General features: G+C 58.0%; 1 protein-coding gene across 1 annotated transcript in view; it reads left to right on the top strand.

Annotated features, from left to right (window-relative positions):
• The window catches only part of LOC124581875 (verprolin-like), a 1,665-nt gene extending 1,145 nt beyond the window's left edge, over nt 1-520 (top strand). Inside the window, exon 2 of the mRNA XM_047131299.1 lies at nt 1-520. This exon is cut by the window's left edge and continues 121 nt beyond it. Within this exon, the coding sequence (XP_046987255.1) occupies nt 1-520 (520 nt within the window).
• The last annotated feature ends 22,876 nt before the right edge of the window (nt 521-23,396 follow it).

Genomic DNA, 23,396 nt, shown 5'->3' with positions numbered 1-23,396 from the left:
ACCACCAGCGCCACATCAGAAGAAGCTCGCAACGAGACGGCCAGGCGTCTCTTTCGCGGCGGCAACGTCAGGGACGTCCTCCGCCGCCCCGGCTACGTCGGTTCCTGCTCCCGCCGCATCCGAGGCCGTACCGACACCGGAGGCTCCTGCGCCTCCACCACCGCAGCCAGTGGCGGTACCGGGTACTGCCTCTCCCGGGCCGTCGGCCGGACCGCGCCCCACCAACCGCCGGCGCGGGGGTCACCGACCAGTGGGCACCCAACGCTCAGCACCGTCTGTCGAGCAGCCCCAGGTGGACTCTCACAGCGAAGCAGCCACGCCCCCCCTTTCCTGCGCCGGGGCCGCGCCGGCTGTCTCCACCGCTGACCTGGCCAACCTCGTCGCGCAGCTCACAACCCTGGTGACCAGTGCTACGAAGTTGATTGAAGTCCTGTCGCAGCAACTCACCGCTGCAGTGCCGATGGCCTCTCCGGCCCCAACCGCTGCCAACACTCAACAGCCGCACCATGGGCAGCGTTAGAGGGCTCACGGTCGTCGCGTGGAATGCCAACGGCGTCCGCACCCAAGCTGGCGAACTTCGCCAATTTCTCCGCGATGAAGCCGTCGACGTCTGCCTTATCAATGAAACACACCTGAAGCCTGGGGTAGACGTCAGGGCGGCCAACTACTCAAGCTATCGCACCGATCGACTGACGGCGGGTGGGGGGACAGCCGTCTACGTCCGCAATGGCATACGTCACCATGTGATCCAACTTCCACCACTGGCGACGCTGGAGGCCACTGGTGTCGTTGTTCACACCTCGGCGGGCGCCATCACTTTCATCGCGGCCTATCGGCCGCCGTCTCGTCCCCTGGACCCTGCTGACATCGATGCTCTGCTTTCCTTGAGGGGGCCAGTGTTCGTCGCCGGGGACTTCAATAGCAAACATGTCTCCTGGAACTCCAGGATCACCAACGCCGCTGGCCGCTGCCTGCTCCGGATAGCGGAACGTCACCATGCGCTTGTGGTGGGGCCGTACGACCCGACCATTTTCCCTGCTCGTGGCCTCCCAGATATAATTGACATCGCAGTCGTCAAGGGTATCCCTCATCAGATCACCGCCACGACGCGGACTGCACTGTCGTCGGATCATGTCCCTGTGGTTTTTGACATCGACCTAGACGCCCACCAGCAGCCCAGGCGCGGTATCTCACTTGCTGGCATCGACTGGGACAGGTTTCAAGAAGCCGTGACGCACTCACTAGCCGCCGCACCGCCCCCTGCGGAAGTTGGAGCGGACGAAGCACTTTTGCACTTCGCGGCAACCACGATCGACGCTGCCACCATAGCGACGCCGCCCCGACCACGCCCCCCGCCTGACTACTCCCGACAGCTGCCGCCGGACATCCTTGCGGCCATCACCGAGAAGAACCGGGTCTACCGGGAGTGGCAGAGGACGCGAAATGCCAACACCAAGCGCCTCCTCAACAGGATGCGTCGGGACATCCGGGCCGCCATTGACGATCATCGCAATCGCGACTGGAATAACAAGGTCGCCGCCCTTTGTCTTGAAGATGGCACAGCCTGGCAGATGACGAAGCGTTTCCTACGCCGCACGCAACGTATCCCCCCGCTGCTGGTCCAAGGTCAGGCTGTCTGCGAACCAGCTGCGAAGGCTGATGCTCTTGCTGACGTCTTTGAGGCGGCGTTTACGCCTCTCGAAGACCCGACTGACGCTGTCACCGACGACCTGGTTGCTGACCGGCTCCCACGCTACCTGGAGGCGCGTGACGACGATGACGTCATTGAAGAGACAACGGCGGAGGAGGTGTCGACCATCCTGCGTGCCCTGCACCCCAGGAAAGCTGCCGGCCCAGACGAAGTTTCCAACGCCCTGCTCCGGAAGTTGCCGCCCGTGGCTGTCACTCATCTTGCTGACGTCTTTAATGTCATCCTCCGGTCCTGCAGCTTTCCTCAGTCCTGGAAGCATGCGGAAATCGTGGCGATTCCGAAGATGGGGAAGGATCTGCGGCAGCCCGTGAACTACAGACCTATTAGTCTCCTGCCGGCCGTCTCTAAGGTCTTTGAGAGGGTGTACATCAGGCGGCTGCAGCGCCACGTCGACGAGGAAGGCCTCCTGCCCGAAGAGCAGTTCGGATTTCGCAGGGGCCACTCAGCCGTTCATCAACTCCTTCGGTTAGTGGAAGATGCGTTCGTCGCCCTCGAGCAGCGCGAGTTCTTCGGCGCGGTGTTCCTGGACGTGTCGCGTGCTTTCGACAGCGTGTGGCACCGCGGCCTCTTGTTCAAGCTTTTTGAACTTGGGGTCCCGACGTCGCACGTGCGTCTCATCGCTTCCTATCTTGCTGATCGAACCTTCCATGTGCGGGCCGCGCAGGGCTTGTCCTCCGTCCGCCACATCCACGCCGGGGTGCCGCAGGGCTCGGTCTTGGGGCCACTCCTGTACTCGCTGTACACGTCTGATGCGCCGAAGATCGACCGTGTGCAGCTCGCCCTGTACGCGGATGACACGGCTCTCTACACTCGGAGCCTCAATGCCGCTGTCATGCGCCGCCGTCTGCAGCTCGCCGTTGACACCCTGGCAGCCTGGGCAGTCAAGTGGCGTCTCCTGTTCAATGGTGCCAAGACTCAGTTCCTGATCGTCACCAGGCGACTCGTTCCTGCAGGTTTGCAGCCGCTCGCTGTCGGTGGAAGCCCTGTCCCGTGGCGCCCAACGGCGCATTACCTCGGCGTCACCATTGACCGCCGACTCACGTGGGCTCCCCACATTCGCGACGTGAAGGCCAAAGTGCGGAACAGGCTCCGCACCCTGTACCCTTTGCTGAACCCTGGTTCCCAACTACCACCGCGGCTGGGCATCACCCTGTACAAGGCGCTGCTCCGTCCTGTACTCCAATACGCCGCCGTCGTCTGGGGGAACGCCGCCGACACGAACCTGAAGAAGCTGGAGACTCTGCAGAATCGCATCCTTCGGCTGGCCTTACACCTGCCTTACGATTTTCCCACTGCTCATCTTCACGACGTCGCGGAAGTACCTCTCCTCCGTGACCTCTTCCAGACGACCGCCCGCACCTTTTACGACAGTGCTGGTCGGTCGCACAACGCCCAAATCCGGACGCTGGGCCACAAATTGCAACGCAGCGTCACCACCCGCTGGCCACACCTGCTAGCTATGTAGCTGGCTCTGCCGAACTGTGCTGAGGAGACACCCAAGAAGACATCCCACATGTGAAGACGCAACATCAGCTTGCATGGGAGGCAAAGCATTAACTGCTGCGAACTCCATCACACATCGGAGGACAAGTATCTCCGTGCAGATCCATGCGATGCGCCGGCATTCGCTGAGTAGCTTCTGGAGAGTGCGGACGCGTGTGCAGGGCTGCGCTAGCACTTTCCCTCTTCTTTGCTACTCAGCCATAGGAACCTGCTTGCAGGTTTAGTCGCTGATTGTCCTAGCGCTTTAGCTGGACGGTTCGGCACTAAGGCTTCCGAGCTCCTGATTTTTTCAAATTTGGAGCGGAGTTGCGAGAAGATTACGGCGCAGGCGGCTGAATTGACAGCTGCTTGTGAGCATAATTGTCGTTGCGGGTTGCGAGCTGTGGGTTGGCGCGCGCTGGTGCGCGTCCTCTTGCTGCCGCTGGCCGCTTTTCCGACTACGTCGAGCACCTCAGTCGTGACAAGAACTCTTGCTGCCGCAGAGGCTAGCTCTGCCCCCCCTAGCTTAGGGAAATCTGCACGCCAGGGCCTGGTCGCTGGCCAGTTACCCGCGCGTGATAGGCCGGTTAGGGTCGGACTCGTCTGCTTGAGACCTAACGGTGCCAACCAAGGCAACGACCGACACTCCCTTGGCAGCCTCTCTCACCGTTTCGGACATGGCACTACCACCGGTACTATTAACGATCACGAGACAAGAAAGTTCCCCTGGCAGTTACGAGGTCCACAGGACTGACCAGACGAACAGCCAAGGAGAAATTAGCCCCAAATCACGACTCCTACTCGCGAACGCGATAGCGGGATTAACCGGGAAAGATCGGAAAAAGTACGAGCGACGTCTCGAAAGGGCACTCAAACCACGCCCAGCGAGCGAGACGACACCACCTCGCCCACGCCCCCTAAAAGCGAGCTCCAAGTCCAACAAGAAAAAGACCCCCATTAAACAGCGAAAGTCGCCGCTGAGAAAAACATCGTCAAAGACGAGACAACCTCAGCGCGCGGTAAGACCGGCTAGCCCGGGCGAGGCACAGCCGACCGAGCCAGCGCAGGACGCGCCCGAGCGGACAAAGGCCGCCACGTGCTCAGGTAACGGAGCGGGCGGCCCAGCGCAGGTACAATGCACCGAGGCGCGAGGCGAGCACAATGGCCCGGCCGCGTCACCCGGCCCGTTGCGAGAACAAAGCCGCGACGCAGGTACCACGCCAGCACCGGCGGCCGCCGTGCAGCGGGCTGCTGCGGGCACGCCGCGGCATGAGAATGCAGCGGCGGGCGGGCAGCAGTGCGCGGACGCGGCGGACGCCGAACCTGCCACACCACACGACGATGACGGTTTCCAGAAGCCCAAAAGAACCGCCGGCCGCTCCCCTGTGCTGCACACAGCCTCCCCGGTAACAACAAGTAACAGGTTCTCCCCCATAGAGGACCCCCCTCACCCACAGGACTCCATACAGCCAACCGAAACAGACGGTGACACGGAGGAGAGACGATACCGGATCCCTCCGCTTATAATCCACTACGAGAAATCGTACTCCGAATTGTATGACAACATCAATACAACCCTCGGAGAAAATAAATTCACGGCGAAAACAACCGGGGAGGACCAACTAAAGATCACACTAAAGACCGTCGACGACTATAAAGCGGTGAAGGCCATGCTAAAAGAAAAGCAAACCCACTTCTATACCTTCCCCATAGCGGCCAAAAAACCAATTAAAATAGTCTTCAGGGGCATGCCGCACAAAACAGACACGGAGGATATTAAACGTTACCTGGAAAGGGAAGGTTTCGAAGTGAGCTCGGTCGTCAAGACAAATCCGAGACGACCGTGGCCACTACACACAGTCACCCTACCAGACTCCGCCCAGAATAGAAAGATTTGGGAGGTAACAATGATCATGAGGGTAACAGTCACACCAGAGAAGCTGAAAAAAAGATCGGGCCCAGGGCGATGCTTTAATTGCCAAAAAGTGGGGCACATGGCTAGGGACTGCGACATGCCAATGAGGTGTGTCAGGTGCGGCGAGAAGCACAAGTACGAGGAATGCCCGGTACCCCAGGGGGAGGGCAAGGAGAAGTGCTGCAATTGTGCAGGCGCGCATCCTGCCAGCTACCTGGGGTGCCCGGAATTCCGCAAAGCTAGGGACCGCCTAAGGGGAAAGCACCCACAGACAGCAGGGGCAAAACATCGCACCGCTCCCCCACCTCCACCACCCCCTCCAAGCCGATACCCAAGACCCACAGCGACAAGGGTATTTCAATCCAGAACATACTCGTCAACCGTCAGTGCCCCAACTCACCCTCCTCCGCACAACCAGGTTCCTGTTAACGGAGAATCGCCTAGGGAAGCCCCCCCCTATCCACTAGAGCCCAGTCTGCGTGACACGACACCGAACGTCTCAGTGGAACAACTAGCAGCAACCATAAAGGCCCTTCAGGCTCAGGTGAATCAACTGGCAAACATCTTGGCCACAATGACTCAACACCCCGCCGAACACTCATCGGCAGCAAAGCAGGCGCCCTCATCGGCGATGACATCAGGAAACCCCACCCCTCGACATGGATAGACGACCTAACATACAAGGTCTAAAAATGTGCGTCTTCAACGCAAACGGTCTATTCCAACAAGCCCTCGAATTCAGGGAATTCATGAAAGAGGAAGATATTGACATATGCTTAGTGGCCGAAACACACCTGAAGCCAGGTGTAAGAGCATCTGTAGCTAACTACAACTGCTACAGACGCGATCGGCCTACCGCAGGAGGCGGGGTTGCAGTATATGTCAAACGAGGTATTAGACACCATCAAGTGTACCCACCAGCAACTCGCCAAATTGAAACAGTCGCATTAGAAATTGCCACTGTAACAGGGCCCCTCACAGTCGTTGCAGCCTACCGCCCCCCTTCCCAAACGTTAGAAGAAGAGGACATAGCTGCACTAGGGAGAATAAGAGGCAAGCTCCTAATAGGAGGAGACCTCAATGCCAAGCACGCAGACTGGCACTCACGAGTAAGCAACAGAGCTGGTCGACAACTGCAACGACTCGCGCGCATCCACCAGTTTCAGGTATGGGGCCCCGAGGAGCCCACCCACTTCCCAAACAACGGAAACAGGGCGGACGTCCTCGACATCGCACTCACGAAACACGTTACGGGTTTTGTGGCTGCCAATTCGATAAACAGGATGTCGTCGGACCACAATCCAGTTATCCTAGAGGTCGACATGGGAGAATGGCTCTCGCTCCCACAGCGCACCACAAATTACAAACGAACGAACTGGGAACAGTTCAGCAACGGAATAGCTGCTGAACTTGCCCAAGCCCCGCCTCCAACAGCAGAGACTGCTGAACAAGCGCTGGAAGACTTCACTAAAGCGATCCTGCAAGCAGCTGAGGAAGCAACACCTGCGCCAGCGGGAGCCCCCCGCTCCAGGCAGCTCCCCCAGCACCTGCTTGCCCAAATCAGACACAAAAACAGGATCGCCAAAGAATGGAAACTCACTAGGAACAAAAACACGAGGAGGCTGCTCAACAGACTACAACGAGAGTTGAAAGTTGCACTCACTGAGTATCGCAACCAGCAATGGTCAGAACGACTATCAACTCTCAAACTAGACGACCACAGCTTGTGGCAAGCCACGAAGCAGTTCACAAGAAGACGCGCAAAAATGCCCCCTCTGCATGGCGAACGTGGACTGCAATTCAGCACTGAAGACAAAGCAAATGCGCTAGCAGACGTGTTCGAAAAACAATTTACGCCAGCAGAGGTACAGGACAGAGAACACGTTGCAATCGTCCGCAGACAACTGGCCACCTTTTTAGAGGCAGACGACGACGATGAATACACGCCGCTCTTTAGTTCCGAAGACGTGACGAGTGTCATCAAATCGCTGCCAACAAGAAAGGCACCAGGCCACGACCAGCTCACCAACGAACTATTAAAACACATCCCGCCCATGGCAATAACACACTTAGCAGATATCCTAAACGAAATTACGCGATCGCAAAAATTCCCGACACAGTGGAAACACGCTGAAGTAGTCTCGATCGCAAAACCTGGAAAAGACCCGGTGTTCCCGCAACACTATAGACCGATTAGTCTACTGCCTACCCTCAGTAAACTATACGAGCGTCTCCTCTTAGTACCGATACAGGATCACATCAGAAGAGAGCAAATCCTGCCCAAATTCCAGTTTGGGTTCCGCCCACAACATTCGGCCCCACAACAAATAATGAGGGTAGTAGAAGCAGCCACAGAAAGCTTCAACTGCAAAGGCTACTGCGGGATCGTCTTACTAGACGTGGCAAAAGCCTTTGATTCAGTTTGGCACACCGGGCTACTCCATAAATTGTACACCCAGGGCTTCCCCGGAAAGATTGTGAAACTTATAAAAAGCTATCTCTCCGGTAGGACATTCTCCGTAAAAGTAGAAACATCACTGTCAAGCAGGAGAAGAATACAAGCAGGGGTTCCACAGGGTTCGGTTCTTGGTCCAACCCTGTACAGTCTCTACACCGCAGACATACCAACCACCCAACACGTACAAACAGCACAGTACGCTGATGACACCGCATTCTTCTCCTGCTCAACAAACAGGAACCTGGTCACGAGACGTCTTCAAACCGCCCTAAATAAAACAGATGAATGGGCCAAACAATGGCGAATCTCACTAAACTCTGAGAAGACCCAAGCCATGCTAATGACTAGACGTCTCGGTAAACGCCGCCCCCCCAGAAGACCCTACCAAATGCTGCACCTGCAGGGCCAAAACCTCCCCTGGAGAGACACTGCGAGGTACCTCGGTGTGACACTAGACAAGCGCCTGACTTGGAAGTGCCACATCGAGGAAGTTCGCAAAAAGGCCCTAGGCAGGATGCAGATCCTCTATCCAATATTGAACAGAGAAAGTTCCCTTGACCCGAACACAGGAGTAGCCGTATATCGAAGTCTAATTAGACCGATACTGGAGTATGCGTGCCCTGTATGGGGTTACGCTGCCAGATCGACGGTAGAACGGTTACAAAAGATCCAGAACAGAGCGCTTAGAAGAGCGCTACACACACCGCCGCGCTTTCCGACGGAAGACCTCCACATAGCGGCAGACATCGAAAAACTAAACACGCGATTCCGTACCCTGGCGGAGCAGTTTTACGCCAACGCGGAAAGGTCGCCAAACGACTTAATAAACTCACTTGGTCGGTACAACAACGTACCAGACCGATACAAGAGACCAAAAGCAATACTCCTCGCATAATAATAAAAAAATAATAATAATAATAAAAACAAACCCGTTACTAATAGTGACAGAAAAGAAACCAAAATACTCTAAAGAATAGAACAATCAAAAGACAAGAACATCCAAATACTCCACCAAAAATTGAAGGAAATGTCCGAGTGGGACAACAACCTTCACAGAAAAAAAAAAAAACAAAAAAAGCTGCGCCGGCACGCACTCCGCTGCTCGACTCGCTGCCGCTCGCACCGGTCGTTTTCGTTGCCGTTTCGTGTGCACCGTCGCTAGCCCATCGCCATGTCCGGACGCGGAAAGGGAGGCAAAGTCAAGGGCAAGTCAAAGTCCCGCTCAAGCAGGGCTGGGCTCCAGTTCCCGGTCGGCAGAATCCACCGCCTCCTGCGCAAGGGAAACTACGCAGAGCGCGTCGGCGCCGGGGCGCCCGTCTACCTCGCCGCCGTCATGGAGTACCTCGCGGCTGAGGTGCTCGAGCTGGCCGGAAACGCGGCCCGCGACAACAAGAAGACGCGCATCATCCCGCGCCACCTGCAGCTTGCCATCCGCAACGACGAGGAGCTCAACAAGCTCCTGTCGGGCGTCACCATCGCACAGGGTGGTGTCCTGCCCAACATCCAGGCCGTCCTGCTGCCAAAGAAGACCGAGAAGAAGGCCTAAAGGAGGCCAGGCAATCGCAGCGCCGCGTGCTCCCCTGCACGCAACGCGCTTTGCCGGCTCGGCCCACAACAATCGGCCCTTTTCAGGGCCACCACACAAACCTACGTCCAAAGCAAAATTTCAGTCGTCCTCGCCGCACCTTGTTTTGTTTTTTAACTTTGCACTGTCACAGCACAGCCGCCGCCGGCGCACGTCCGCCATCTTGTCGTCCACACAGCCCGTGTGGCCCAACACACACACACACATTTTGCACGGTCGCAGTCGCCTTCCAAACCGACAACGGCAGCAATAATGACCATTGTTAAAGGGAGGCGTGTCGACACACCGCCCTCCACTCCCGCGCGCAACGGCCGTCGACACGAACGAAACAGCTGATCCGGCCGCCTATGCCCACACGCCTTGCCTCGGAAACCCCAACGCCGCCGCAAACAAACACACAGAGCCAAACCACGCAAGCAAATAATCACCGCCTCTCGCACAACAACACACAGCCCGCCATCTCCGTCGCGATCGATACAAAGACACACAAACGAAGCAGCTCCACACACAGCCAGCCACATGACACGTTTCCTTTCCTTCTCCCCTCCCAGTCACATCACGTCGCTCAAACGGAAAGAAAGAAACAAAGACAGAGAGAAACAAACAAACAAACAACACAGCGCACACACGCAGCAACAACACAGACTCTTTCGCACTTTTCAACTTCCGAACAGTGTGGTGGCCCTGAAAAGGGCCGTTTTCTAGTCTCTCCCACCCACAAGCACGGCCGCGGGAAGGCCAGCGCCCGCTGCGACGCAGCCTAACCGCCGAAACCGTACAGGGTGCGCCCCTGCCTCTTCAGGGCGTACACCACGTCCATGGCCGTCACAGTCTTGCGCTTGGCGTGCTCAGTGTACGTCACCGCGTCGCGGATCACGTTCTCCAGGAACACCTTCAGCACCCCGCGGGTCTCCTCGTAGATCAGACCAGAGATGCGCTTCACGCCGCCCCTGCGAGCCAGGCGGCGGATGGCGGGCTTCGTGATGCCCTGGATGTTGTCGCGCAACACCTTGCGGTGCCGCTTGGCGCCACCCTTGCCGAGCCCCTTTCCTCCCTTGCCGCGGCCTGTCATCCTTCCTTCCTCGGGCAAAGCAAAACGTGCACAAACAGCAGCTGCAGCGGCTGGCGAGTCGGCTACGGTCTGCGCCCAGCGCGCCCGCCGCCCCCCTATATAGACTCTGGCCCGCCCTCCCCCCACCACGCGCAACCGAGGGCATATAAGCGCAGCACGGAGGCGCGCGGGCCCGTTGTCAAGGCAGCACCGGACGCCGCGCCGCACCTAACCTCCACGCACGCCGCTCCGCTACCGCTACCGCTACCGCTATGGCCCGCACAAAGCAAACGGCCCGCAAGTCCACCGGCGGAAAGGCGCCGCGCAAACAGCTCGCCACCAAGGCGGCGAGGAAGAGCGCGCCCGCCACCGGAGGCGTCAAGAAGCCCCACCGCTACAGGCCGGGCACCGTCGCCCTGCGAGAAATCAGGCGCTACCAGAAGAGCACAGAGCTGCTCATCCGCAAGCTGCCATTCCAGCGCCTAGTGCGCGAGATCGCCCAGGACTTCAAGACCGACCTGCGCTTCCAGAGCTCCGCAGTCATGGCCCTGCAGGAGGCCAGCGAGGCCTACCTCGTCGGCCTCTTCGAAGACACCAACCTGTGCGCAATCCACGCCAAGCGCGTCACCATCATGCCCAAGGACATCCAGCTCGCGCGCCGCATCCGCGGCGAGCGCGCCTAAACCGCGCCGCGGCACCGCACCGCACAAACAAAAACGGCCCTTTTCAGGGCCACTAACATCTCTCCGTCGCGAGCAAACTTTGTCGGTCGCCTGCCTCTCGCCCCGCAACCCAAAAACAAACACCGCCACTTCCCGTCCGTCCGCCACACCCGCTCACTCTGCCTGCCTGCTAGCAGCGCGCAACAATCACACATCATCCCTCCCCGGCGCTCCAAGCGCACAATACCCAACGGCCGACGTCACACCGCACGGGTGGCTGGCCGGCCGCCGCTTTCGTTTCGAAAACAAAAAAAACCCGCACTCCACTCCGACGGCCAACGGCCAGGCAGGCGCGCTCGCTCGCTCTACACGCCACCGACTCCTTCCACATCTCTCAACGTGCCCCCCGTTGCAAAACATAACACACACAAAGGAACAAAACAAAGACCAGACACGACTCGACAAGACAGACATCCGAGAAGAACGAACGCAGGCAAGCCAACCAACGTATTCAAACAAAACAACGTGACAGAAAACCAACCGTCGGCCGCCGCCACAAACACGGCGACAATCAACCACGACAACAACAACACCGCTTACCGCTACCGCCGCCCACACCCGCCACCGACCCCCGCAATCCAACCACCACGGCACGCAAACAGCATCCCCACGGGCATACAGACAGACACCCACACCAAACGCAACACGACAATCAAAACCTTCCCCGACGTGCTTTGATGGCCCTGAGAAGGGCCGTTTTGGGCCGCGCGTCTCTTGCGCGCCACTAGACGACGACGGGGGGTGGGGACGACGGAGTCAAGCGCCAAACCCTTCCTTTCCCATCTCTTTCTCCTCTACTCTACTTCTTCTTCTTGGGCGAAGCCTTCGCCTTAGACGGCGTCGTCGCCTTCTTCGGGCGCGGCGCCTTCGGCTTCTTCGTCGGAACCTTGGCGGCCTTCTTCGCCTTCGACGGCGACTTGGCCTTGGCCGGCTTGGCCGCAGCCGCCTTCTTCGCACCCGCGGGAGCGGCCGACGCCGCAGACGCCTTCTTGGCGGCGCCCGCCTTCCGACCGGTCGCCGCCTTCACGCCACCAGCCTTCTTTGCGCCGGCCGCACGGGCGCCCTTCTTCTCCTTGCTGGCCGGAGCGGCGCGCTTCTTCTTGGCACCGCCAGCACGAGCCTTGCCGCCCTCGGCCGCCCCCCCGCCGCCGGCGCCGGCAAGCTTGAACGAGCCGGACGCGCCCTTCCCCTTCGTCTGCACCAGCTCGCCCGCCACGACGGCCGACTTGAGGTACTTCTTGATAAACGGCGCCAGCTTCTCCGCGTCCAGCTTGTAGTGCGCGGCTATGTACTTCTTGATCGCCTGCAGCGACGACCCGCCGCGCTCCTTCAGACTCTTGATGGCGGCCGTCACCATCTCAGAGGTGCGCGGGTGCGCAGGCTTGGCGCGCGGCTTCTTCGCAGACGACGCAGACTTGGCCTTCTTCGTAGTGCCGGTGGCGGCGGGTGCCGCAGCAGTCTCGTTCGTAGCCGCCTGATCTGCCATTTCGACGACGCGCGTAACACACAGCGAGAGCGAGCGGGACGGCAGGCACGCAAGCACAGCACAGCAGCAGAGCAGAGAATGCTGTCGCATCATGGTGTAGTGTCCTCCAGGTTGACACTACTGGTGTGTGGGTGAAGTTCTGGTAGAATCGCTCTACCCTTCCTTCAACAAGTGGGACATCAGTGTCCTTCCAGGTTTTTCTTAGAGAGAAGCTTTTGGGTGTCTATGCTGCCCTGCTTCGTGGGCAATTTGATAATTGATGCTTGCTGCGGGTTTTTTTTTTTTTTTTTTTTTTTTTTTTTTTTTTTTTTTTTTTTTTTTTTTTTTTCCCGCAGCAGATGTGGCTAGGCGCTACTTGTTACGTAGCAATGTCTTCTAATCTGGTAGGGCGGCAACGTCTGCTGGCCGTCTCAGCAGGTCCGGCCAGCGGAGTGTGCGTCGCCAGTGTGGACGTTGTCCCAGATTCCTTATCAGCGGGTTGGTGGATGTACCCGCTTTGATGTAGAAGTTTGTGGCCGCTTCTTCGAACCGCCTGCGTAGCGGTACGATGTCTGCGACCACGTGAGTGTCCTCCGTCGGGAAGTCCCTTGGGAGGTGAAGAGCTAACCTGAGAGCCCTGTTCTGCAGTTTTTGCAGCCGCTCCAGGTTAGTTTGCGCCGTGTTGCCCCACACTACCGCCGCGTATTCGAGGAGAGGTCGAATTACGGACTTATATAGTGTGAGGCCGACGCAGGCAGGCAGCGTCGTAGTGGGGTTTAGCAGTGGGTAGAGGAGTCTTAGTCTACCCAGTGCTTTGCCCCTGATGCTCTCCACGTGTGGCCTCCAGGTGAGGTGCCGGTCCAGTGTGACGCCCAGGTACTTCGCAGTACCGTTCCACGGGACCGGGACGCCTCGGACCGAGACTGTGGGCGCGTCGTCCTTGACGTGTCTCGTCGCAATGACGATGGCCTGGGACTTCTCCCCATTGTAAGCCAGGCGCCATTTTTTCGCCCAGTCAGTGAGGGCGTCGGTGGCCGTCTGAAGTTTCCGCTGCAACGCCTCGACGCATCTGCTGCGGCTGTACACGGCCGTGTCGTCCGCATACAGCGCCAGGTTGACGTGGGCTGTGCGCGGTGGGTCGGCCGTGTACAGAGAGTAGAGCGTTGGCCCAACGACCGAGCCTTGAGGTACACCCGCGAGTATACGACGCTCCGTGGAGATTCCACTGTCTGCTCTGACGTGGAACGTTCTGCCCTCGAGGTAGCTCTGTAAGAGCTTCACGTGCGACACCGGGACGCCCAGGTCAAATAGTTTGAACAGGAGGCCCCGATGCCACACGGAGTCGAAGGCACGCGACACGTCGAGCAGGAGAGCGCCGAAATACTCGCGTCGGTCGATGGCACCGAACGCCTCCTCTGTTAGGCGCAGCAGCTGGTGTGTCGTGGCGTGTTGACTCCTGAAGCCAAACTGTTCGTTTGGTAGGAGTTGTTCTGCCTCGATGATCGCCCGCAGGCGGACCAGATACAGGCGTTCGAATATTTTCGAAAGTGCTGGAAGCAGGCTGATTGGCCTGTAGTTTTTCGCCCTTCGAATGTCCTTCCCTGGCTTGGGGAGGGCTACTATTTCAGCATGCTTCCAGCACGACGGGAACTGTTTGCTGAGCAGCACCTGGTTGAAGGTTGACGCGAGGACGTCGGCTGCCGTGTCTGGTAGCTGCTTCAGCATTATGTTCGTTACGTCATCTGGTCCACCTGCTTTTTTAGCATTTAGGTGGCGAAGTTGCAGCTTGACTTCGTCGGCTGAGATCGGCGGAATGGCGTCTTCTACCTCGTCATACTCCGCATCGAGGAAGACGGGGAGGCGTTCTTCTACCATCTGGATGTGGGCGGCGTCTATCGGGTCGTCGACCGGAGTGAAATTCGCGGCGAACGCGTCCGCTAGGGCTTCTGCCTTCGCGTTCGGCTCGCTCACGAATTCAGCTCCCACTTGCAGCGGCGGAATCCGTTGCATACGGCGCAGGTAGCCTTTTACGGCTTTCCACGCCGAGCCGTCATCGATGTTTAGTTGCTCCACCTTGCGCGCCCACTCCTGATTGCGGTGCGTGTCTACATCGGCCTTGATATGCCGGCACAATCTATTTAATTCGCGCTTTGTGGCTCGATTTCTTGTCCACTGCCACTCGCGCTGTAGTCGGTTCTTTTGCGCTATAGCCTCCCGGATGTGTCGTGGCAGAGGGTGTGGCCGGCAGTCGATGTTGGCGTCGTCTCTGACAGGCGTGGCCGCTGCCGCGGCGTCAACTATCGACTGCCTGATGTGTTGAAGTGCTGCGTCTGCTCCGTGTTCCGCCGCGTCCGGTGTGGCCTCAAGGGAATCGGCGACGGCGTTGCGGAACTCGTCCCAGCTGATGTCTCGTATGTCGAGCCCTCTCCGCTGTCTTGGGAGAGCGTCGGCGTCGAGGTCAAATATGACCGGTACGTGGTCGGAGGACATCTTTGGCCGCGTACCGGCCGTGACGTGCAGGCGAGCGCCCTTGATGATCATGATATCCAGGATATCCGGGTGGCCCCGGTTCCGTGGATATATTGTCGGTTCATGAGGACCGATGACGACAGCTTCGTGGCGTTCCGCGACATGGAGTAAGCGCCGCCCGCTTGTGTTGGTCGTCCTGCTGTTCCAGACCGCATGCTTCGCGTTGAAGTCTCCCCCCAGTATGATTTTTCCGGGGAGAGCCAGCAACTTATTGTAGTCTCCCGGTAGGAGCGCTCCTCTAGGCGGTCTGTAGACAGCGACGAACGTTATGGCGCCGTGTGCCGTCTCCACTGATACGGCAGTCGCTTCTGTCTTTGCCAGTTCCGGTATTTGGACGCGGTGGTGTCGTAGCGTCCTCCGTACATACACCGCTGTGCCGCCTCCGTGTGTTGGCCTGTCGTCCCTGTAGCATTCGTAGTTCGCTACGCCGACTCGGACGCCAGGCTTAAGCCACGTTTCGGTGACGAGACATACGTCGATGTTCTCGTCCCGTATAAGCTGCCGGAATTCGCCTGCCTGCTTAAGGAGTCCCTCGGCGTTGAAGACGCAGGCTGTTAAACTCCTTAGCGCTTCAGGCATGATGGCTGCATGGATGGATGGCGGATGCAACTTTCTGCACCACGGCCAGGAGCTCAGTCATCTGCTGCATCATTGTTTCCATGCAGCTGAGCATCCGTTCCACGCGGGCTTCATTGGCAGCGTTGCCGCCGACAACATGGCGCGCGTTGGTCTCCATTTGTCCGCCATCTTGTCGGGCGCCGACAGTATGGCGGGGCGCCGTGGGACGCCGCCATCTTGGCTCCGGGAAGTCCTTCGGGCTCGCAAGGTCAGGCGCGGCTGCCGGTGGTTGGTCCGCTGCGCGTGCCGGCGGGGCCGGGAAGGCTCGCGCTGATTGGCCCGCGACGCGCTGGGTCGCTGCAGGGAGGGGAGCCTGGCGCTGCAGGGGTGCAGCGGCCGGGACTACCTGCCTGCGCGGCAGCGCTGTGGGCGGGGCAACGGCGCTTTGTCCTGCAGATGGGCCAGCTGCCGGTTGGGCTGCGGTAGGCGGAGTCTGTCCGCCATTTCTCGTCGATGCGTGCGAAGCGGGAGCTCCATTTTGTGGCGCCGCATTGTCTGCGACTTGGCGCGCTTTTGCGGTCGTTGCCCTGCCTCGGCGGCCGCCTCTCCTGTTGTTAGAGCAGAGAATCACAAGGCCCAGCCAGTGTCGCGGGCGGGCGCGGACGGCCGAGAGAGCGGCCGCCACTCTGCGCGCCGCCGCGCCGCGCCTCCCGCGCTTGCTACCGCCCAACGTCCGACAGCCTGTGCGGAGCAGCCCCAAACCTGCGCCACAACCGCCCGCGCCTTTCAAACCACCGAGGATGGGGCTACACACAGCCACACCACAGTCGCCAACCAGTCGCCACGGCAGCGCCGCAAACCACGGCCAAACTGCAGCTACCGCGCGCTACAGCCTGGGTCGGCCCGCCGAGAATCGCCGCCCCCGCCCAAATGCCGCCCCCACAGCCCCAGCCGACGACCCGCCACAATGGCCAAACCTTCGGCAAAACTCCCACACCGTCGCCGCGGCAGCCCGGCCAGCGCGGCCGGCGCCACAGCCACACAAGCCGAGGCGTGCGGCGATGACGGCCGTGCAAACGCGCCTCCGCCGCCCCATCGCCTTCCGTCGCCCTCCCGCCGTTTCCCGATCGGCCCGCAGCCGTCGGGCCACATCGCGCGCCGTCCTCCTCCTCTCGCCCGCCAACATTCACAGCCGTTTCTCAACAATTGCCCGCCGCAAACGGACGCCGCCTGCGCAACAGGCGCCGCCGCCCCTCGCCGCTTCCGACCCAACCCCTCGACCGAGGCAAACCGCAATCCGAATCTACAGACCAACCCAATCTGCCGTCAAGCACACACGCCAGCCGACCTTACACGTTACGCGTTACACATTACGTTTACACGTCTAGGTTAGGTTAGGTTAGGTGGGCGTGGGTTAGGTTAAGGGGACTTGGGTTAGGTTAAGCGTCAAACTTAGGTTAAGCATTCAAACACGTCAGGCGTCAGAGGCTAGGTTAGGTTAGGTTACACGTTAGGTTAAGGGGTCAGTGCTAGGTTAAGAAGCGTCAAACGTAGGTTAAAAAAGCGTTCAAACGTGAGGCGTGAGCCGGACAGCTTACCGTACGTAGACGTTAGGGGCTCACAGGCTGAGCTCACCTCGCCACACCACAGGTTAGGTTCGGTTCGGTTCGCTCGGCTCAGCGTAAAGCGCCGAGGTCAGGGTTACGTTCGTTCACCTTCGGGCGCCACACTTTCGGTTGAAAGGTCGCGACGGGACGACGTCGGCAGGCACGCCGCAAACGAACAAAAAACGTACAGACGACGTCGAAAACCGCCGACAGACGGGGGAGCAGCACGACCACGACCAGATACCGAGCGCGAACGAGACACACGCGAACCACCCCCACCGGCCAAACGGCACCACACAACAACCCAGAGCACCACGTGTCGACACCAGAAGCAACCCGCCGCTCACGCGACATGGCTGGCACCGAAGGGCAACCGCCCGCAACTGCGCTTTCCGCGCCGGCCCGGATGCACGTCGTGCTACAACAACACCACTACCGTACACAGCCGCTGTTCACAACACCACTATCAATGGCGCGCCCGCGGCTCGCCGCCGTCGCAGTCGCAGCCGCAGCCCCAACGCCAGCACTTTTGCACCACCATTCACACGCACCGCAACACAGCTCGCCGACACAGCCGAACAAAACAAACACCACACAACAACAGCAACAACGCCGCCGCCTCTACTTGTGCCGGCGACCCACCCCGCCGATGGCGCACCTTTCGCCAGCCGGCAATCGACACACACGCACCCACCCCCCGGGGCCCAGTGCAAAAAAAAAACCACACAAAAACAAAACAAAAACAAAACAACACAAACGACACGGGAAGCGCACACCGCCACTTCGCGCGCACGCCACCAACCAGTCGTCGTCTCAAAATAACAAACACAAACAAAATAAACTAACAACTAGGGCAACACAAAACAAAAACGCCTCGCACGAACCGCCCACAAAAAGGACAAGCACACGCACAGCCTCTGCTGACGACCACGACGCAGCGGCACGCTGCTCCTGTCCCGCGCCCCGCGCCCCACTCGATTCACAACTCACGCGACACCGTCAACGACGGGCTCGCTTCCCGCAACCTACCACCTTTCCGCCACGACGCACAGCCCCAGCCCCAGCCCCACCCGACGACTGCACTTTCACCACCGCCTCCCCCTTCCCCCCCAAAACACACACACACACACACACACACACACACACACACACAGCCAGCCAAAAACGCACTCGCGACCCACACATGCACGTGCATCGGCACACGCCAACCAGTCAACGTCGACAACCACACGCAAGGCTCGAAACGAAAACGAAACCGGCGTCCTTCCACGTTGCCATCAAGCTACGCGACACAAGACACAAGGAACCAACACAACAGCCGGCCCCACTAATTCCCACTCTCACGCCGCAAAAAGCACACCGAAACCGCCAAACACGCACGCACATTCCCCTTCGCACTGACACCACCGACCGGCTCGCTACCACACACCTCTCGGCAGCCGTTTCACGCCAATTCGCCACACCGCCCACACAGTCGACAAGCGCCCGCCCTGTACGGCACACGCAACGACGCAGCGCAGCAAAGGGCGCCCGCAACACATACCTCTCCGCCGCCCGACGCGCCAACCGCCACACCACACCGCCGGCCACTCGCAAATTGTGCACTGCCACCAGCCACACGTCCAACACGCCGCGCCGCCTCCGGCCACCCGCCAGGGGGCGCTCACGTCCGCGACAACAGCGCGGCCCGCCGGGCCGGGCCGAACCGAACCGAGCCGCCGCTGCTCTGCACTCGGCACGGCCACACCCTGCTGCAGACCGGGCTCGTCCCTCTGTACGCGTCTGCCTGCGCATCAACACAACACGACCTTTTTTGTTTTTTCTTCTCTCTACCGCCATCCCTTCTTCTCGCGTTTTACTCGTTGTTGCAGCAGCGGCGCACACCTACACATCCACAGCCCCAGCCGAGCCGGCCTCACCTCAGGGCCCGCCGCCAGCGTCTCCTCCTCGGGCACAGGTGCGGTGCTGTGGCCGCCCATCCAACCGCATTGCTGGCCGTCCAGCCACCAGGCGTTCCCACTGCCGCGAGCCACGCCGCGCACCGACCCTGCTGCAGAACACGAAGCATAGCCAGAGACCGACCGATACACAAAGCAAGCCGTCGCCTCGCCTCTTGTCCTTCCTGCCTTCCTTCCGCCCCCGCCCTTCTCACACCACCGCCTCTCCACTTTCGCCCCCCCCTCCTTTTTTTTTTTTTTTTTTGTTTTCTTCTTTCTTTCTTTCTTTCTTTCTTTCTTTCTTTCTTTCTTTCTTTCTTTCTTTGGCCCTCTCTCCTTCCCGCCATGGCGGTTACGGCACCGCCTGCAGCGGCAGATTTTTTGCGCCCACACGCCTACTCCTACCACCATTAAACCTTGCCCTGCCCTGCCCTGCCCTGCCCTGCCCATCAACGTCGCAGTCGAACCGACGCTTGCCAACACACTGCCCACGTTCCTTTCTCTTTTCGGCCTACGCCCATTACGCGCCGCCGCCACAGCACCTTCCCTTCCCACAACACACCGACGTCATCACACGCACCCAAAACAGGGGCCACGACCGTGTTCCTCGCCCACTCCCATCCCGCACGGTACGCACATTCCCAACTACTACCGCGCACCCTCCCTTTCCAATCTGTGTGTCTCTGTGTCTGTGTCCTGTCCGCGCGTGACGCCTCTCAACATCCGCCGTCCCCCGTCCCGTTTTCGCCCCCATGCCGTCGTCGCGCCGCCTCCGCCCCTGTCCGCCCCGCACCACACCATACACCGCTGCTTGTCCCGGCCGTTGCCACCAAAGGCGCCGACCGCAAACGCGCCACGCCGCAGCCCCCGTGCGTCTCGCGCTCGCTTGCATCTCCGTGCCGACGCTGCCTCTCTTCCCGCTCGCACTCGACCTCGACAACACAGTCTTTGGCTCCGCCACTGCGTGTTCCGGTGGTACGCACGCTGCAACACGTATGTATTCATTACCAGAGCGATGGCGAGGCATGACAGCATCTCTGTCTGACCAGAGAGTTCTTTATCGCTGCTAGTCGGCGCTTGGACCGCGCCAGACGACAGTAGTGGCACGCACCGGGTCGCCAGGAACAGTTGTTATATATATATATTGTAGCGCGAGTCGGGAGAGGTAGTAGTCGGTCGACAGTAGTAGCGGGTGGACGGTTGTACTGAGCGGGCGTCGGCGGCGTGCTCTGCTCGTCTCGCGACTCTGGTCACGGTTCGGGACGATGTATAGTCTATTGTGTTATAATCAAACGGTGGTGTGACGCTGCATTGCGCAAATCTGATAACGTATGTTCATTGTACTTATTTTGTTCAACAACAAAAGCCCCACTATTACTTTTTTTCTAAAGTAACTTTTGTCTCTTAACGAAAAACATTCACTTTTTAAAGACTACTTCCTATGGCATTTCCCTCCAAGGGGTGCAATTAATTACCAGCCAGCACTCATTCATTGCACACAGCTGTGTAAGGGGTATCTACAATTGAGGAGCGGATATAAATGCAATTTTTTGTTTTTTTTTTTTTTTTTTGTGTGTGTGTTGTAACCTCCCAGCAAAATTTAAAATAATGGACAATGTTATTTACGGATGCTAATGGACATTGCGCTAATTGTAACCTCGCCCACAATGAGAGGTATTGAAAATGGCAACACAAATGTGAAATTCGCAATCTGACTCAAATATAAAGTCTTCACACAACATTTAAAAAAGTCCGTTCAGTGACAAGAAACTTCAATTAAACCGAAATATCGGTCTTTGGCCCTGTGCAAAACAATCAGAATTAAAGTCTTACCTCCGAATAAATGGATGTCACATTTCTGCTCTGGTTGTTGCGCAGCGCTTGGAGGAACTGCATTGCAAATAATAATATTCTCTTTTTTTGTGATTTTAGTGACATTTTTCTTCAAAGAAGTGGAATGAAATGTGAAGTGCAACGAACTCTTTAGTTCAATAAACAATTAAATGTTTGAAAAATGCTTTTGAAATAAAAATTATTATTGGGGAACTTGTTGGAGAATAATTACAATAAATACAATTTTTCATTATCTAATGATTATATTAATTAACAGTATACCTTATTCACCATCTTGACCAGTGTTGCCGACCGCCTACATCACACAACCGCACTCGGCTGCTACTACTGACCGACCGCTCTGCATGACGACTATTGGCGTACTGCACGCGACGACTACTGACAGAGTACAGCCCTCAACTACACAGAGCTACGGACTCGCAACGACTACTGACTGACTGACTGACTGACTGACTGAGAACCGCTCGCAACACTCGCGCAGTCCAGCGCAAACTCTCTGGTCACAGATGCTACAATGTCTCGCCATCGCTACTATGTTACATACGTGTTTCAGTGTCTTTTTCATTGGGGTAACGATCTTTGGCTCTTTTTATTCTGAATACAGGGCCAAAGGTCAACGCTGCTGCCCTTATACAATTTATCAGGTTTCATTATGTCTGTTGCAATGTTACATACGGTTCACTCTTTCATTAATATTATCGTTGGGTTTGTTTTGTAGGGACGTTAACATTCTGGCACATTTTTATTATCATCGGACTCTCTGCTATTTGTGCAGGGAGGTTATACCTGGGTCCATTTCCATTTCCATTTACATTTTAATATTGATAGACTTTTTGTTTTCTTGTTGTTTTTCCTTCTTTTTTTTTTGTTGTTTTTTTTTTGTTTTGTTTTTCCCGCTCTCACCACCACCGCCGCATCACGCCTTCCGTTTTCTTGGTTTCTTTTCTGTTCTTCAACTGCTTCAACATCACCGCGCCCCATTTCCACACCACAGCCATCAGCCTCCAAGACGGGCGGGCGCAGTGTGCCATTTCCGGCGCACAAGCACACCCGTACGGTACTCTCCTCGCCCCCACGCCACCAACAACACAGCGACCACGCGGCTTTCAGGCACGGCACGGCACCGGCGAAATGCGCCGCCCCCGCCCCTCCGCGCATCCGTCCGTCTCGCCACGTTCACTGACAGCCGCGTCTGCGGCTACACCACGACAACCACAACACAACACCGCTCCCCTCCCTGGCAACTCACATTGTTTTTCTCCTCCTCTTTTGCACAAACCACAACGCCGAGCACAGGCGCAAGCCACCCACACCGCGCCCCTCCCCGTCCCGTCTTTGGCCGCCGCTCCTCGTTTCCTCGTTTGCCCCCTCCCATCTCCCGAAATGCCATGCCAGCAGCGTTACGCATGCCCCTCCCCTGTCCACACAACACTACCGCCTAACGAACAGCCTTCCGGGCCACATGCAGGGCACGCCCACCTCCAAACACTGCCAATTCACGGACGCACGCACACACACACACACACACACACACACACGCACGCACACACACTCACTTTCTCGACACCTTTCTGTACGGAGGGTGCGTCATCTCGACCGTGACAGAGTGACGGCAACTATCGACGATCCATTTCCCCCCACTGGTAAAACATGTCCACTAACACCTACATACATCATTCAAGTACACAGACAATAGCATACACACAATGGGAGGGCACACGAACATGGACGGCACGGCACTGTCATACACTCTTCCTCAGAACCATATCAACAAACGTTACGTACATCCGGGAAAGCGAAAGCGAAAGCAAAAGCAAAGGGCAAAGCCCAATGCAGCCGTCAAAGGTAACGTTCACCACGGCAGACACTTGCAGCCGCGCCGCCGTTAAACGCATTTCAGTGCGGCTCCAATACGCCTCCGACACGGGAACGTTCCGTTGCTCTACGAATGCGTTTCTCCCCTTTTTCCCTTCCTCTCTCTTTTGCCCCCCCTCCTTGCACTCTTGCCTCATTCCTCACGTTCTGCCCAGACATTCGACCGATCAAAGTCAACCTTTCGTTACCGTTCTCAGCGCGACGGTGTACAACAGTATGACGGGTGTGCCCACGACTTCGGTTCAGTTGCGTGACGCCGGTCTATCGCGCCGATCGACAGTTACTCAGGGGGCGACGGATCGGACCACGTCACCGACACACAAAACACTTTCAAACAAACAAATACATACCGGATGGACACAGACAAACACGTGTACAGACATTCGCCAAACAAACGACCGCCGCCGCCGCCGCCGTCGTCGCGCTTACTGTACTGCACTGGACACGCGTGCATCTTGAATGACGACATCGGTGTGCGTGCGTCGTACGCAATCAGTCAGACACGGCTATCAAACATCAGAGTCGAATGGTACATCATCGTGCGTGTCGCCGTACACGTACAGTACAATACAACAACAATGCGTCTTAATGGCACGTTCATTTCAACGTCACTCACACACCTCCACGCTGCAGTTACGTCGCACCAT

This window comes from Schistocerca americana, unplaced genomic scaffold, assembly GCF_021461395.2.
Source record: "Schistocerca americana isolate TAMUIC-IGC-003095 unplaced genomic scaffold, iqSchAmer2.1 HiC_scaffold_379, whole genome shotgun sequence".
Lineage (NCBI taxonomy): Eukaryota > Metazoa > Arthropoda > Insecta > Orthoptera > Acrididae > Schistocerca > Schistocerca americana.
Note: the sequence above shows the minus strand (reverse complement) of the source record. Positions and strands in the feature narration are given on the sequence as shown.